The sequence below is a fragment of the Phaseolus vulgaris genome, chromosome 2, assembly GCF_000499845.2.
Source record: "Phaseolus vulgaris cultivar G19833 chromosome 2, P. vulgaris v2.0, whole genome shotgun sequence".
NCBI lineage: Eukaryota > Viridiplantae > Streptophyta > Magnoliopsida > Fabales > Fabaceae > Phaseolus > Phaseolus vulgaris.
This window is the reverse complement of record NC_023758.2, coordinates 49286573-49304920: the sequence shown is the minus strand read 5'-3', so window position 1 is coordinate 49304920 and position 18348 is coordinate 49286573. Positions and strand designations below refer to the sequence as shown.

The following is an 18348-nucleotide window of genomic DNA, read 5'->3' as shown; positions in this document are numbered from 1 at the left end:
AATTGCACTACCTCCTCTCTGCAAGAAATGGTATTATTCTTCATATAACTCCTTGGATTATGAGGTAATTCCGCAGATAATTCATGGTTGGATGTAAGCAAAGAAAGACCATCCTTTTTATAAGATAACATTTCCTTTCTACCCCTGTCACAATATGAAGGGATGACAAATCCCCTTTCATTCGTTTCACCAGTGGGTTCCATGACACACAGGGGAAATCCCATACAGTTATATAAATAAAGGGAACGAAAAAGATGAGTTCCCTACAACCAGAATATGCATCCATCACTTTCTCTACAGTAACATATACTGGACCTACAAGGGCAAGAAAATACTTTTAAGCGTGAACTAACAAAACTAATACCAGACAAAAATTTACAGATAAATCAATTACCATCCGAATTATTTGGTTCAAATTTAAGGGTTTCAGAAAATGTAAACTTGGTTTCAGTGAGCTTTGCCATTGTGCAGAAGTTTCTAAACGAGGAAATTTAAAATTAGAACATTTAAATCCATCAATGCAGATCTCCAGTCCAAGGTCATGAGAAGGATCAATATGATATACAGAAGTTCCCACCTACAAAAAAGATATGTTAAGTCTTTAGACTGTTGCACCCCTGTAATGAAGATGAAATACACAGACACAAAGAAATTAAATGAACAAATAAAATGAAAACAACAATCACAAACCTCTGAAACTCTCACAGTATAGTCTACACCACCACTCTCACTTATCAACAAAATATCCTTAGGCAGGTAATTGTTAATTATTAGTGGAGCACTTAAGATCAAATGATGAATATAGTGCTTCTTTACATCATCGTCAGGGAACTTAGTTTCAGCCAGCCAGATGAAGTCAAGCTAATATTCTTGAAAGATAGACAGCACCGAAATGGTAGACTACTTGGATGAGATGGATAGCAGATGAAAGACTTAAAATTTCCAACTTTGCTGTTAACTGAAAGAAGATTGGGAGAGATTATGAGCTTCACTCCACAAGTAAGAGTTCCCATTGGTCGCCACCTTACACAGCCAGCTTCAGCCAAATGAAGTGGAAGTGGAAACTGCTGCCCAGGTTGTATTGGACCTAATATCTGAAGTAATGAAATGATACATCATAAAGTAACATTATATAAATATAACAAACCACTAACTGTGGAAATTGTTAAATAGCAGGAGAAAATTGTGTACCGTTGGTGATACACCAAATGGAATATCAAACCGCAGCTCAAGAGCTGTTGAGGTTGCATTTAGAAGTACAACCTGTATAATAAAAGCTAATTAATAAGGATGGCAAATGGATGAATCCTCGTAAACAGAAAAATTAGGCTCTAGAGAAAACGTTTAACCAATTAGTACATACAGTGGAGTATATTCGTATTAATTTGCTATGGCGCAACACCGAAACATCAAATACTACCGGAACAACGAAAGTAGGGGCTGTATTCAGACTACTATCCTCGGCAGTTTCATTATATGACTCGGAAAAATTAACCTCAAAGCATGTTAATCCCACTAAATCCATTGAAATTGGATCAGATGACCTTGAAGTTCCTTCAAGCTGTACAGTAATATAATGATGAGCAAATCCATTTGACCTTTGCTCATTTAAACTATCAGAAGAATGAGAAGGCCTGAAACGAGAAAGTTTCTTTTCTGTATTTTCATCCATGTATATCGGAATTGAAGAACCTGGTTGCACATATTTTGCATGAGTCTCATTAGAACCACGAACCCCATCAGCATTGCCAAGCCCATGATATACATGATATAAAAGAGGCACTGAAGTTAAGTTTTGCAAAACATAAGGAGCACCACATTTTCTAGCAGACATATATTCTGCACATGGTGAATGCAAAAGTTTGTTGCCTTTATGTTCATCCAATCTGACTAGACCTGGAGCATCAAAGAACATCTCTGTAGCACGTGAAAGACACTGCAAAAAGAAACACTCAAAGGCTAAATTTGCACCTTTTTTTATTGACAAATACAAGATATTAAAAACTACCAGACAAAACAATAATTGAAGATTATCAAGATTGCTATCTTACTTTTTCACTCTAGACCAAAAAACCATGCAAGCCAAAAGTCTAAATTAAATATGAAAATCAAAATTCCCATAAACAGCATATAATAAACAGTAGAATGTAGACTATCCTTTCAAGTCAAAATTGATCAGTCATTCAAAGGAATCAAATTAGTTGGAGTAAACAAGAATAGAAACATGACCAACCAGAACTGGAATCTTCACTATAAATTTGATATGCTAAGAAAATATATTTATATTTGTGGACAGAATTACATATTATAACTACAGGGCAAATGGATGGACTGATACTTCAAATTAGTTTTCCACTATCATAGAAAAAATAATAATAATTACATTGTAAGGCTATTAAAATGATCAGTCACCAAAAACAAAGAACCTGAACTACTTATTTCCTTAGTTTCCCCTAAACTGACTGGAAAGAAATGATTTAGAAAGACAAAATAACAGGTTTCTACAAAAACTGATAAAAAGGGACAATTTTATATACCTCAACTAAGGATTCTGTGATATTAATATTCAGCTGAGTTGTAGATTTGAGAACGATATTTGTCAAAACAGACCTGTTCGGCAGAACACTCATTTCTTGTTCCCTGACCAAAGTCAACAAAAACTGCCAAGGCTCAATAAAAGGCTCCCATGACACCTTCAATTTAGCAGAACACAACCACAAGCAAATAGTTAATGCAAAATAATTTAAACAATAACGAAGGTATGTATCAAGAGAGAATTTTTATTCAATACACCTTTTCTATGTTATTGTAGTTTACTTGAAGGTCCCCATTCACAGAACATTCCATCTGCTTTCCACTTGCAATTATATGAAAAAAGATGTTTCTGACAAGAACTTCAAGCTCAGGCCCATTATAGCTCCACTACAAGGAACACAAAACACTTAATAAGGTTTTTTGCCCAACATCAACTGTATTTGGATCCATGGTCCAATTTCAGTAAGTATAAGTCAGCGAATGTTAAAAAACTGTTTGAATATATAGGAACTAAAATTTTAGACTCTAAACCCTAAACCAAAATACGAATCAAACAATTAGTATTTAATGAACCAAATGTGAGTAAAATGAAATACAAAGTAGCATAAGGTGATATCAACATACCCTTCCATCAGTTATAAGAATAGAAACCTTCCTCATGCGAAATTTGAAAGTAATGCCACTAATTGAATTTTGAGAAGATCCTGATTCCAGAACATCAAATTTTACCGCACCCCATGAATGAATTGCAGGATGTGAAATATTGGCATTATCACATATAATCTCCACATTGAGTTTGCTGCTGTTTGGATGATTCTTACAGAGTACAGCGACCACATCAACCTCAATTACATCAAGAAGTGGCCAAGATGTATGCCTTCCATTCTCAACTATAATTATTACACTGCTTAGTTTATCAATTTTGGACTTCAGTTGAATACCTATGCTTCTTATGACTAATTCAAAAACATTCATGTTTAAAGAAACAGTAAGAAGCTTTGCATCTTTTGCTTCAGAATATACACTTGAAGGTTTCACATTGAGACCTTCAGCATGCTGTAATTCCACACAAGCTTCTTCGCCAACCCAAACAGGGATGTGAAATGTAATACACACTTTTTCTGACTTAATTATTAAGACATCATTCTTAATCTCTTGTGAGGTAAAAGGTACTGAGGTGCTTTCAGAAGCATTCACAGTCAAACTACTTGTTATTGCTTGCCCTGGAATTTTTTCAAAATTTGCATGAAAATCATTAAGGAATTTAACAACCTCGGTCCACTCAGGCAAATGAAGCCAAAAATCAGCAGAAGAAAGACAAAGGCCCAGTTCATTTTTCCCATCACTAGATTGAGAAAAAGAAATACCAAGTACGGACATGGCAGAGGAGGTTTGGTTGCATTTTGCTAAAACAGAATCATGTGGAGAGTAAAACACTAAGGTAGAGAAACGCAAGTCTAAGTATGCCAAGGAATCATTCAATATGCATGCAGAACAAGTGAACCCCAAGTCACACTTGGCTATTAACACCATAAAATCTTCTTTTCTGTGATAGAAGCTTATAAATAAAGATTGTGTGCAACATTTAACTTCTGTTGATATAGTTGAGGCCATCATGATTGGAGAAATAGTTTGAGTTGCCCCCATGCTTCTCTTTGAATGAAGGAATTGCAGAACATCTGATTTAAAATATTTGGATTGATCATCAATTGAGGAAAACTCATCAACAACATCACGTATTGCCATACATCCAGCAAAAAAATGGTCATCTGTTAATGAAGGAAAGTTCCTTTATTACAATTTCATGATCTAACAAATATAGTAGTGAAGTAAATGAATAAGAAAGTAGGAGGGAACGCAAAATAAGTAGAAAAAAAATACCTTCTGCAACAACATGACAACTGCTGATGCTTGTCATGAAACATATTGATGAAGTGCTTTTCAAGTCAGATTTGCTTTCATAAGGAATTCTAACCCAAACATCAGCATTTATGGGTGCAATTAAAGCACTTGTTAGAAATTCTGTATTCCGCTCAATTGTTCCTAAGCCAGGCAAATCATTCTTGTAAAGAAGGAATAATACAATCAAGTCTCGTCCAAACACATTTAAACAATCATTTCTTTTGGCAAGCTTATGAATAGGAACTGAACATTCAGGAGGAATGCTTTTTAAAACATCATCAACACCAGAACTCTCAGTGAAACTACAATAAAGCTGTGGCATTTCAATCTTTATAAACTGATGGTCATTACTTTCCACTGGAAAAATTATATTAGAGTCCAAGATTTCAAATTTATACATAATCTTCATTTCACTTTCAACATCTATATCACTGTGCTCCCCAGAGGAATACTGTTCACAAGAAGCACCATTCCAATCAGATAATGAGAAGTAACCAATAATAATGGAGAGATATTCAGAAGGTAACATGCAGTAGACATGCTGGATGCCAATGGTTATTTCCAAATCAGAAGTTGAAGAGATATTCTGTCCTTTCCTGATTCGTATATTTAAAATAGGAGACAAATTGGGTGAAGAGGGACCCCATAGATAATCTTGAAAATTTAGTGGGCCCCAAGATGATGTAAGAACCAATCCTTCACAAGAAGACACTATATCCATACTGTCTTCACAAAATAATAAAGAAGACTTACATGTAGGCACATTGATTGTCCCAATAATGCATGATGAGTCATGAAAATGTGTTCTTATTCCAGATAGGTGTAATTCAGTATGGAAAATATCACAGTTGCTCACAATCTCCGGTTCATGAGCAGATCCAAAATCAGATTTGGATTTTGAGGGAAAGACTTGGAACATTTTGGACCCTACCCTCATATTTATGTTGGAATTTTCTACTTTTCTGTCCCTCGCGGTAAAACAATTTCTCCAGTCACCACTGCCATGTATAAGTGCGCTCTCTAGATTACCAAGAGAACCAGAATTGTGAATTGTTACAAAAGGAAAGGAATCCATTGGAATGCAAGCAGAATCAGTGGAACCAGAATTAAAATAATTTGAGAAGCCAAACTTCTGTAACCCTAAACCCGCAAATTTTTTTGAAAAGTCAACAGTATTTCTGCCACAGGATTTCTCAAAACTGCTAGTATAGGCAGACAACCTATGAAAGAATCCAATGAGCAGTCCAGTAATAAGAGGGTAGCAGTGGATATCAGTATTACTTAAGTACATAAAAGTCCTATGACTAACCACATCAGTTCTGGAAGATTTATAATGCATAATAAAACAAGAATCAGCAAGCAAAGCCATATCAGAATGTTGATCAAATTCAATATTTGGTCCAGGAACACAGTCTTCTCCAACTGTAGAACCAGGCGATAATAAATTCCCAGATAAAAGCACATGGCTGTCTTCTTTCATTTTGTTAGCACCGATAACTACAGACTTCGTACTGACAAAAAACTCTTCAAATTCTGTAGAAACATACCTGCAAACAGTAAAGCAAAATGTGAAGATTTGAATTTTGAAAATATCTATAATTTGCTTCGTCGGGGCTATAATGGTTAAGACAAATTTCCAAATGCATTCAGATATCATAGATATACATAAACCAATCTAAAGCAACAAGAAAACAGAACACTGTCGTGACACTCAAACATTCTTAGAGCTGATTTACAAATCCAAGTATTAGGAGTTCAACTCTGCTTTCAGAGAGGACGAATTCATCCACCAGGCAATGCACCCGTCATTTGGAATCCTTTGCATGCTCTCTTCATTACTTTTTGCACAAAAAGGTATCAAAAGTTTCACAACAAAAAACACGAATATCCCGATATAAATAGTGAAGGTGAACAGTTTAAATTGATGATGGATGCTGTGTTACTCATTACCACAGTCAAAATGAAAAGTCTAGCTAGATATTGACAAAGTTCTAATCAAATGTAATTCACATAAAACAAGCACAAAAATGACATACAAGAATGGCCCCTCCATAGAGATTAAATAACAAAGTAAAAGTTTCAACAATCACAATTTAATATAAAAGTATGGAGAAAATGGCAGTCAAATGCATTATGTTGAACGTACCTTACGACCAAATTTTGTAAGGAAACCATGAGCTCTGAGTGGCTATCTCCATCATATTCAAGGTGAACTTCCAAATCAACCAAATCAATTTTTGAAACAATAGATATGCCAAAAGTAGAATATGCTGGCACAACTGAAACAATATTGGGAGGATGTGAGGAGTTTAAGACTCCAAATTCACCCATTAAATGCAATGTGGCCATATGGTTCATCAATTCTATGAATGCACCATATATTGAAGGAGAGAAGTGTGCTTTAAGTGATTCAATAGATACATAAACCTGAAATTAGGAAGTATAAGGTATCCAGAGATGGGGAAAGAACACAGAAAAAGAACAGAAAATTACTGCATGGGAGACAAGATTGTATTAAGTACATGTTCAAGTTATTTTACTCCATATCACAAAAAGTAATCACCTCTAATTGCTTCAAAATGGTCTCCTCTGGGATCAAGCAAAATGCCAAGAAGAACGAAACACTAAATTTCTCAAGAATAGAAATTCTTTTTGACTGGTCAGAATTTATCGCGGTGATCTGAAGTATTTAGAAGCAATTCAATAGTTACCAAAATAAAAAACGATGGATAACAAATGTAAAAAAAAAAAAAAAACCGCAAGAACATGTAGACTAACAGCCTTACCATAAAATCATCTAGTGTAACATCAAAAAACTGATATAGATCTTGAAGTTGGATGCCCATACAAAGCCCAAATGTGGATAATGAATTTAAAAATTTCTTCACAGAATAGGGTTGCTCCTCAACTTTTGAAGAAAAATATTCAAGACCATTTGTGGACTTAAAACATATAGATCTTGAATTCATTACCTGCTCAAAAACATCATCAATAAGAAGCATAAAATGAAAAATAATTATGAACCGAAGTGCAAGTAAAAAATTACTGATGATAAAACTTTCAGAGTTAGTATGGTGAAAAAAAAACAATTGTTGTTAGATTTCAACTTAAAATTAATTAACATTAACAGAAGTTGTCCAATAGATCTTCTATCCAAATGGAAAAAGGAACTAACTTCCATGTATCATTATGTTCAAGTGTATGTATTTCAACATTCGTGACTTGTTGCCATTCAATATGATCAAACGCCTCTTTCACATTTTTAAGAAGGAGACAAACTGATGGCAGAGCCTCCAGCCACACACAACCACATGATAAGGAGGATGAAGACCTAGAGGTTGTTTATTGATTTAATTGCAAATATGGGTCTAATTGGGATTTTGTTTATTTTTGTAGACCCAATCAAGAGGACAACTCTAGGATGAAGGAATGTACAAACATATCCAAGAAGATATGAGCCATCCAAGAAGTGACGCAGTGGGATACATGAGCCAAGAAGATATGAGTCATCCAAGAAGTGAAGAAGATCAAGGCTGCGGAGAGTTGTAGTGACTTGTTGTCTCCAGACCAAGAAATTATCTGAATCAAGCTTCAGGGGTATGGGTGTATGAAAAATGTGAGGAAGAAGAGTCTCGGGTTTTGAAGAAAAATTTTAAGAATTGTTTGCAGTGGTTGATGATGAAGCCATAGCTTGCTCTTGATACCATAAAAGATTGGAGAGAGAAAGGAAAGATTGAAGGAGAGAAAGAGAGAGACGATAGAAAAATGTATTATTCAGTATATCACTGTGTTACAAATAACAGAAAAGAGTGGGTATTTATAATACCCAATACTGCATAAGATGCAGGTAAAACATATTTAACTGCTATAACTAACATGCTGCCTCAAGAGTTCATTTGGGACAAGTAGTCGAATGGTGTCTTGGGTTGATCTATAGAGAGTTTGGCATATTGTGTTACATGTTTCATTTCATAATTTTTCTTTTTTTCTTATCTCATGGCATAGTTTGAGAGCTCTTATATTTTAATCCCTTTCTATCTTGATTTATTATTACTTTGGATAAAGAAAAGAAGAGGATTACAGAGCCTACCAAGAATGTCTAGGGAAATAATGACAACTGAATCAGAACTTAAACAAAATTTTAATAAGAATAAGAATATGCAACTATGAATTAATGAAATATAAGAACTGGGATGAAAACAAAGAAAACAGTGGCAAAAAGAAGATCAGCCTTTAGACATTCCATATTTATTCTCTGCAGACTACATTTGCTCAGATATCTCGCAGTTGACATTTTTGTTTGAATATACACTCTCAACATAACTGATCCCTTCAATAGCTAACAGCAGGCCATTAATACTCAACCAAATTGTTGAAACTCAGTGCAAATTTTTGTTTCAATATACACTATCAACATAAATGATCCCTTCAGTAGCTAACAGCAGGCCAGTGATACTGAACTACAGATGAAATAAGTTTTTTTTTTTTGCAATTCTATGATTGCTAGTGATATGAAGTATTTAGAAGTGAACTTTAAGCGAAAATCAACCTTAAAAAATCGGCTTCGAAGATAAGGATTGCACCCACTTATATACTATGAAATATCCTTATCTCTAGTCAATGTCGGATCTCAAACACACACCCCTCACGTCAAGACCTATCAACTCGTGCGTAGGACTATATATTTATGGGTGGTCCGATGACGACCCGATAGCGGGTGGCCTAATAAGCCCTACAGACTCTTGCTAGGATAGGCTCTAAATGATTGTGAAACCATATTAAGAAGTGAACTTTAAACCTAACTACATCTTACAAAACCAACTTATAAGGTGAAGTTTGCACCCAATTATATTATGAAATATCAATATATTTAGTCGATGTGGCATCTCTAACAAAATATACCATCTATCCTCCAAAACTATTATATGATAAATAGAAAAACAAAGGTCATATTTAAGAAATATCAATGAAATCATTTCATTCCAACAAAATTGCCTGACAACATAAACAACAAAATACACTGAATCACTATTTCATGATAAAATGTATTACGAAACCAAGAAAAGTGCCTCAAAGTTGAAGAACATCCATTGCTTACCATAACCAAAAAAAATGTTCAAAAATGCAGAGTAGTTTAACCATAGGGATGTAAAATTTACAAGGTTTAGATAATAAATAAACCATTAGTCCAATTATTATGTTAAAAACATATTATAAAATAATCCTATCCATCAATGACAAAAAAGAAAAAACCAAAATGCTTCCATTAAAAATATAGTTTTTTTCTTTACTACTTGTTAACAAAAATTTCCTCTCTATAAGTTCTCTCCTCATATAACTATTTTTGGATGAAAATGCAACAAGCCATTACTCCTATAACACCATTTTTTGTCCGATATCTTGACGTGTTGTTCTAACGAACATTATGGAGGGTTTACAGAGAAATGGAAGAGTTATGTGATAGAATCCCCTTGTATTGTATGTATGTTAGTAGACCAAACCTGAAATATAATATATCATACATCACATTACATAGGGATCAATTTTGTCAAAATCGCGAGTAAACTCACAAACTTGCTCGAACCCACAAGTATAGAGGAGGGGTCGAGCTAACATAGATGCCAAATTGAAAAAGTTGGCGAGATTGCAATATTGCTATCCAAATCGAGGGATCATGCGCCAAATCGATCCTTCCCATCTCGAGAAGCTAGGTTTGACGATTGTGAACACCAATTTGCGGGGTCAAGCACCTCATGACGTTGACACTACCGCTGCCACAGTTGTCGAACAACCATCATCATTGCGACTAGCTTTTTGCCCTCTTTTTGCACTCATGTTGTTTTGCTCTCACTTTTGTTCTTCTGTTGTTTTGTTCACTATGTATTCCTTGAAATTCTACACAGAAGATGACCTATTTGTAGTTTTGAACGGGATCTTACTAAACAACTTATTATGTTATTTTTATAATCTATATTATTTTTATTTTTAACTTGTTCATCTATATTCTTTTTCACACATGCACAAGTTTATGAATAGAACTTTTCTAACTCTTCCGAGTCGAGTTACAATCCTTATTGCCTTTATGATCCTCTTACCATTCTTGAATTTGACAACATTGATAGGATGGGCCCAAACCCATACACAAAATATCTATAAAGCATCCAACAAATACACATATTGGAGGAAAGTTTTGTTCTGCACTTTTCCTTTATTAGTATAGCAGTAGTTCAGTAGGACATCTGTAATTAATCACTTACCAACTTAATGTTAGTTAGAGGTCTTGAAAGCTTCTGCTAGAAGCTAGTGCTTCTAATCTCTGAAACAGTATATACCTAATGACACTTAATTGTACATGGGTTGAATCATTTACACTAATTTCATAAACTTATATCAAATGTCTTCTCCTTCTCCCTTTGAAACTCAATAATAAATCATCTACTAGTAATTGTCGATCCAATCTATTAAGTTATATTGTTATGATTGCAAAGATTTGTTGGATTTATGTTGATTTGAAGGTTAGTGAATAAATGGATACAATTTTCACTACTACTCACAGTGTAATATCACATGCCTTTTCATTCCACAGTTAAACTAATTAGTTCACTGATGTCATCAAACAATATTGGACACAATATATCTAGTTTGGTAATATACAGTAGTTACCAAGTTGCTATACTCCGATGTTGTATTCCTCCAAGGAAAATAAACAGAAACATCACCAATAGTAACATCCCACACAACTTTGTTATGGTTTACAGAAATATATCTGCAAATTGAAAGAAACCCAAATGTTACCATCATTGTTTGAGAGATGATTTCACATAAAAGTGTAACCTGACACTACAACTTACTCTGCTTTGGATAAGAGTCTAATATTGTCATTTTCAATTCCATTCAGTGACAACATCACCTGCTTTTCAACATAAACAACAGAAATTTATCACCAAAATACAAATAAAAATATATATCATCCTCAACATGAACTACTATTTGTCAACAAGGAATCAAACTAGGAAAAAGTCTCTATTTGATCCTCAGAAATATTTCTGTTAATATTTCGTTTGTGTTGGTTGATTTGTTTCCCTATATAGTTGGTAAATATGCAATTTTCTGTATGAATACTCAATTACCGTTTTTGTTTAGCTAATTTTTAGATAATTCATTATGGCAATAATTTCTTTCCTATTTAGGATTTAGTTTCCTACTTAATGATGGATGACCTAAACAAAGCTGGCGTGACCAGATTTATTTCTTTATTAGAGAGTTGTTTCTGACATCAAAGACAAGAAGTCGACTCTTAGAGCTACGCGACTTGTTAGCGTCCTCTGAAAGGTAGAGCCCCTTGTCTTGCTTAGCAAGTCCAATTACCTTGCACGTTTCCTAATCTTGAAATTGGAAAGTTGTAGGATTCAAAAGCCCCAAACAATATAAATCCACTATGAGCTTGTGAACAGAAATCAAATTGGCAAACAATTTGGGCACATGCAAAACAGCCTTCAGAATAAGATTCTTAGTGAAAGTTCCATCACCAAGTGCAATTTTTTGTTGCTTGGACAGGGTTTATATATAAACCCAATATATGATTGAGTCATATGGTCTATGGCTCCAGAATCAGCTACCCATACATCTTTAGAGGAGTTTTAGGCATTTTGAGTGCATAGGAGTAAGCAATATTACCTGTGAATGCTAAAGAGGAGTTGCTTCTGTTTGCAGGTTTTGTTAATGTGCAGAAATCCCTTAATTTTAGAAGCTCCTCTATTCTGAACTTTGTAGTGGATGAGGTTTTTGAGTATCGGGCAGTTTTTAGGTTTGAAGTATGCTAATGCAAGCCTAGAAGGAATACAGTGGAAGAAAGGAAGGGTTGTGGTGTTGCAACAATGTAGACTACGCAAATGAATACAACAAAAGAAAGAAAGGGGTGTGGCTTTACAGCAATGCTGCACATTTGATTATATGTGGTTCCCAAGGATTTTTTATCGTGGATACCATGTCAGAAAAAACTATTTTTGATATTATTCATAGAAGTGCAATTGCTCTTAAATAGAATACAAAGATTTAATAACGGAAAAAATCTTAATTTATGATGAATATCTACCCTACAGTTCAGCATCAATGATATTGTACAATAAATATAAAATATACTGTCAGCCTATTAATCCTCCTAATTATGAAATGTAATTAAATCACATAATTATGTAATTAAAATTGTACAAGGAAATATTCACTGCAGCATAAATTATGGGATTTTGACGCTCATAAACAACTAAACACACAGAAGTCAGTTGCCTCTTAATTCATGAAAATATTCAAGGACTGATACACAATGGACATTAGTAAAGAATAAACAGCTCACTTTCAAAAAGACACTTGATGGGAGTAGGGTTTATGAGCTTGTTAACGTATACACAATTAACAATGATGATCCAACTTGAGAGGGTGTATTACGCATGTGATTAATGTGCCAATACCATCTACATTGCATTAATAGCCTAATTTACTAAATGCAAATAGAGACCTGAACCTACAATGGGTACAGTTTCCCCCAAACCACTTCCTATCTTACAAAGGCAAAGAGCATAAAACAATCCCATGTTCAAATTTTAAAAATATTTTTGTCTGTCAGAACTCTAGCAATATTAGAAACAAGGAATAAGGAAAATAATACTGATAACAGGACATCAATAAAAATAGTTCATACCCTTTCATTATGAAATTTGAAGGACGTAAAGACATCATAAAACTCGAACAAATTTGATAAAATGTTTGTATCAACTGTCACTTCAAGTTGTTTGACTACTCCCTGTTAACACAATTGGAAAAGAAAATTATATAACAGGACATTTCAGCTTTGAATATGCATACATACACAAGCATATCAATGCTCGCAACTTACTACACAGTGTTGGATACCTTCACTGACATGTCCATATCTCCCTGAGATGAAAATTTTACTCGAATGCTGCAAGAATTATCCAAATTGTCCAATAAATGATTTTCAACAGGCTGCAAATCAAAGTATATAACCATCGGTGTCAACAGAATTGAAATTGAAATAGTATAAGTAGAATAACTATTGGTTGAAGTTCCTAGCATTCTGTTCTATCTTTTTTACATTGAAATGAAATAATCTTAGGAATCCAGTAAAATAAAATTGGGAATAACACAATGTGTGTTAAATGGAAAATTGTCACATCAAGGTTTATATCAAACTGGGGAAAACTCTATCAAATGGCCATAAAAGTAACACTACTCTCTGGCAATGAGTGTCGATCAGTAAAAATGCCAAGAGCAAAAAATATCTGTTAAAGAAACTGGAAGCTTACAAAGGTTCGGTGGATATAGAAAAAATTATAAATATTAATAACCACTGGATGCAGAAAGAAGTTGCAATACCACCAATTAAGGAAAGAAGAAACAAAATACCCAAATTGTTTTACTTGTTTATTCAATATACAGAAAAAATTATAAGAATGATACCCCTTGAATATGTACAACAACTTTCTTGTTGCTTAGATCAACCATTTTCCCAGATTTGAATTTGGATATAACAATTCCATGATCTTTGTAGATCTTAGACTCGATGGTTCCATCTTCAACAATTATTTCTGCAATTCCTTTAGCATGCCACCTTAGAAAATGAAAGAAAGATTGGGAAAAAAACATATTAGTTGACTACTAAAGAGTCCTAGTACATAGCAACATGTTCTATTTCATATCACACATAACAATCATCTCAAAGAGACGGAGTTTAGTAAATGAAAAACTGAGTAGCATTCTAAAATTGAGATTATGTTCTAATTCTTTTAAATAAAAAAATCATAAAGTGCTGAATTGATAAAAATCAAGGAGAAAGTGAGGGAAAACGAGTTTGGGGAGTTAAAACACAGATTTCACCATTTTGAAATTAGAAGGAATGAACCTCTAACAGGTTCCTTTAAATACAGTAAGTGATCTCACTCATATACTCCAGACTGAGTTCTAACTACAAGGCTAACAGCTGGGAAAGAAACATTAAATTAAACAGTATAAACAGTATGACACGTACTTCAGAACAAAGCATTACTCTAACATGAATGATGTGAGAAAAGTATCTTAAAATGCTTGTGAACAACGAATAGAGCACCATACTTGCTACATAACGTAGCAGAAATCTGATCAATCTTAAACATCATTGAAAAAATGTATAATTCATGCTTTACAGCAGCATCAGAGCTAGACGAAACTAGAGGATGAAATTCAGTTGCTTCAGACATATCCTGCAAAAATACAGAAAGCAACTGATAAGGGCCGTACTGTAAGATAAAAAAAATGGAATTTTTGGTTTAAGTGTTGGTGATGTCAAACAGAAATTACACAATGCAGTATGTGATTCTGATGTTCAAAATTCATTTGCATACAGAAATGTTCTGAGCTAACAGAAAAGCAAAAAAAAAATCAATTCTCTCACCAACAAATATAGCCAGCTTCTCATTGTTTAGAATTATGATTGATTATTTGAGATATTTATTTTAATCAGTTAGTCGTCACCCAACCTAAATAACATACTATTAAGGGGGGTGACAAAACACTTCAATACTCTACCAAGCATCTTATACAACTAGAAGTAACATTAGGTACCCAACAGTACTCAAGTCCCTATCATATTTTTTTAGTATTTATTTCTACTAGTTTCAGCCAAACAACAGCAAGTGCATTGACACATGCATGTACCTTAACATCATATGACACAACTCCAGAAAATTGACTTGAATCATCAGTTCCCCCTGCACCAAGCATACCACGAGAAAGCCAATTTAACCATCCCCGAGATTTAACTGTATGTTCATCATTGCAAGACTTCTCTGTAGGAATATCAGTGTTAAACTTGCCATCGTTAGGAGTAGAACACCTTGAAAGAAATTCCTGTAAACATTAAAGGAGAACATTTGAAAACAAATCACACATCTCAAAATGTCTTGAAGAAAATGAAAGATAGAAAACTTCGTTAACAAACTGAACTATTTACGATTTTCACTCTTATGAAATAAGAATCTTACAAGATTATTTATAGGCAACCGCTCACAACAAAAGCTATTGCCAGTAATAACTGACAGCTATAAAAGCTAACAGTAAAACACTCTTCAAGTGGAGATTTCCTTTAAGAAAATCAAAACAAGAGGAAGATATAGGTTAGGTCAGCACATCTGCCCATTGATAAAGAATGGGAATATGATAGAGTTGTTTGACCATAATCTTTTCTCACACAAAGAAAACATCAATATCCATGTGTTTAATGCCACTGTGAAGCACCGGATTGTGAGCAATAGAAAGCACTTTGATTATCACAAAGTAGAATAGGATTAGTTAATGAAACTTGCAATTCAGTGAACGAAGTAGGAAGCCATCTTAATTCAGTAGAACTTCGAGCCAAACTTTTGTACTCATTCTTTGTGCTAAAACGAGCAGTGACTTGCTGTTTGCGGAACCACCAAGATATTAAATTGGAACCCAGAAAAAATGGTCGCTCTCGAGGTAGAACGTCTATCATCAATATCACATGCCTAATCAACATTACAAAATGCTTTCAATGACAAAGGTTTGGCAAGAGATGTAAGCTAAAAATATCGTCCATGGAATGCGGGACAAGATAGACTTAGACATTGTTGATTGAAGCCAAAAAAGCAATATTTGATCTTGGACTTCCCATTCTTCATAGGTCAGATTCATTGTTCCAGAGGCACAGTCATCGTCATAAAGGAAACGCGGAGGAATCACAGGATTTACAACAAATTTGTGAAGTCTGAGTGACTTTATGATAGGTTCAACTTGTTGTTTCCAAGAGTCATATGCATTTTCCTTGAATCTAAAAACCCACTTACAGCCAACAGCTTGTCTATTAGGAGGTAGAGATACTAAGTCCCGTATATTTTGTTGCATAAGTGCATCCTATTCCTACTTCATAAGTGCATTGTATACATGCTGCATCGCAGCCAACCGATTAGCATCCTCATGTGCTTGCTTAAAATTTTTAGGTACGGAATGAGAGAGAAACAATGAGGGATGAATTCTGGACTACAGAATACCAGATTTAGATCTATTATGCTTAAGATGAGTGTTAACCATTGTAGTTATATTTCGAACAGAAACAAACTCAGAAGATAATAGGTTAGAGGTGATAGATGGCATATTAATAGACTCAAGTGTAACAGAAGTTATTGGCAAAGGAGCTCGACTTATACTAAAATACAAATTAAGATCTTTGACAGATTTGGGAGCATTAGGAAAGGAATCAGTACAAGGAAACCTATGTTCATCAAACAGAACATCTTTGGAGTTATATACTTTGCCACTTCATGATAGACACTTATAACCCTTGTGTAATAGAGAATATCCCAAAAACAAACATTTCTCGGATTTCAAAGTTGAATAAAATATGCATGTCAAATAAGGAATATAACAGCAACAAATGAACACTGATTTTTCAATAAATAACTTGGAGCATACCTGCATCTCAGATTCTGCAGCAGATCGATAATTCAATATATCATCTAAATCTGATTCTTTCTCCATTTGCTCCAAATCTTGAAGAACGTCATCATCAACTAGCTAATAAACAAAAATCTAATCGTCATTAACAGGACACATTACAAAATAAATATTCTAAACCATGTGTGTTGAAAAGAGAAAATGAGAAATGTAATGAAAACCGTGTGTGGCTAAACTACATGACAAAACTGAATTAATAGAGAAAAAACTATATGGCACATATCAAACGCATCCTAATTACCAAAATTAAATCATTCCATAGTTTGGTTATATTATAACATATATTTTGGTTCCTATCAATATTTTTCAAAGAAAGAAGAAGGAAAAGAAACCACCTGTTCTTGTTGGAGAAAATCCAACTTAGTCTTGTACAAATTCATATATTTCCGTCGAAAACTTCTGCATCCAGGAAACATAAAGAATTACTAAGACAAGGTAGATGAATGTGAAGGAGAGACTGCATAACAACACAAATCATAAGGAAATCAAGTATACTACTACATTTCTCTTTCTTTTGGTGCCCTAAAAGTAAGAAAAGGAAGACAAAAATTTAAAGATACAAGTACTATACATAATAAGTACAACAAACAAACTTGACAGACAATGTTGTCCAGAGCTATAGAAAGGGGTTTAATCAAGGTCCTAACTATAAGAACTGAGGAAGTTACTTTTTCACACTTATAATTTGCAAATGATACAATGTTGGTCTATTTCAGGGTATCAGTACAGCTGATATGCAAAGTGACCAGCCCTTTTACAGATATGTTTTAAAGTTTTGCTTTTGCAAACTCTTTTGACTTTCCTTTTACTAGTCCAATGATTCCTTTTTCTCCATCATAGTGCACTCTTCTCTCTTTCTATTCCTAGAACAACTTTTATCAAAATAAGGACATAATTTATCACAGAAGACAGATGCAGTTTCAGTTTTATAGATAACAGAACATATTCTATGCAATATAAAGTCAATACAAAGAATATAAAAATTGAGATGCAGAAATCTGTCCTGTTTAACCAAGTATCAGAATGTCCTATGAGCAGAACACCAATGAGAAGCCACAAAAACATTCCTTTTCCATAACAAAATGAAGGTGCAAAAGACTCCCTCAAAATATTAAATCTTCCTCTCTAACTATATAACAGAATTGCCTAAACTATTCACTAACTCCACAAAATTTAAACCACCAACCCACCTTCATAAAATCATTAGAGTAAGCCCTCAATTTAGTCCCCGTAGATTTTTGTCACCAAATTAAATAGTCACAAAAATGACGAGTGAAGTAAAGATGGTTCATATTTTTTAGACTAACTCGCCCACAAAAATCCGGGGCAGATTAATGTGGTACTGCTGATACAGTAATCTTCAAACTGACTAATTTTGGAAACCAA

The 18348-nt window shown here is 34.0% G+C and overlaps 1 protein-coding gene across 1 annotated transcript in view; it reads right to left on the bottom strand.

The window, feature by feature from the left end:
* Positions 1-11: 11 nt before the first annotated feature.
* The window catches only part of LOC137809560 (uncharacterized), a gene marked incomplete at its 3' end in the record, with an annotated part of 36653 nt that continues 18316 nt past the window's right edge, over positions 12-18348 (bottom strand). The window contains 26 exon segments of the mRNA XM_068610664.1: positions 12-238; positions 241-315; positions 395-475; positions 478-577; positions 691-824; positions 827-971; positions 973-1013; positions 1016-1094; positions 1192-1263; positions 1364-1936; positions 2538-2693; positions 2794-2922; positions 3160-4304; positions 4417-5984; positions 6584-6864; positions 7001-7117; positions 7224-7409; positions 11101-11203; positions 11289-11347; positions 13136-13237; positions 13348-13440; positions 13915-14065; positions 14566-14693; positions 15148-15339; positions 16921-17022; positions 17298-17361. Of these exon segments, the coding sequence (XP_068466765.1) occupies positions 12-238; positions 241-315; positions 395-475; positions 478-577; positions 691-824; positions 827-971; positions 973-1013; positions 1016-1094; positions 1192-1263; positions 1364-1936; positions 2538-2693; positions 2794-2922; positions 3160-4304; positions 4417-5984; positions 6584-6864; positions 7001-7117; positions 7224-7409; positions 11101-11203; positions 11289-11347; positions 13136-13237; positions 13348-13440; positions 13915-14065; positions 14566-14693; positions 15148-15339; positions 16921-17022; positions 17298-17361 (6103 nt within the window).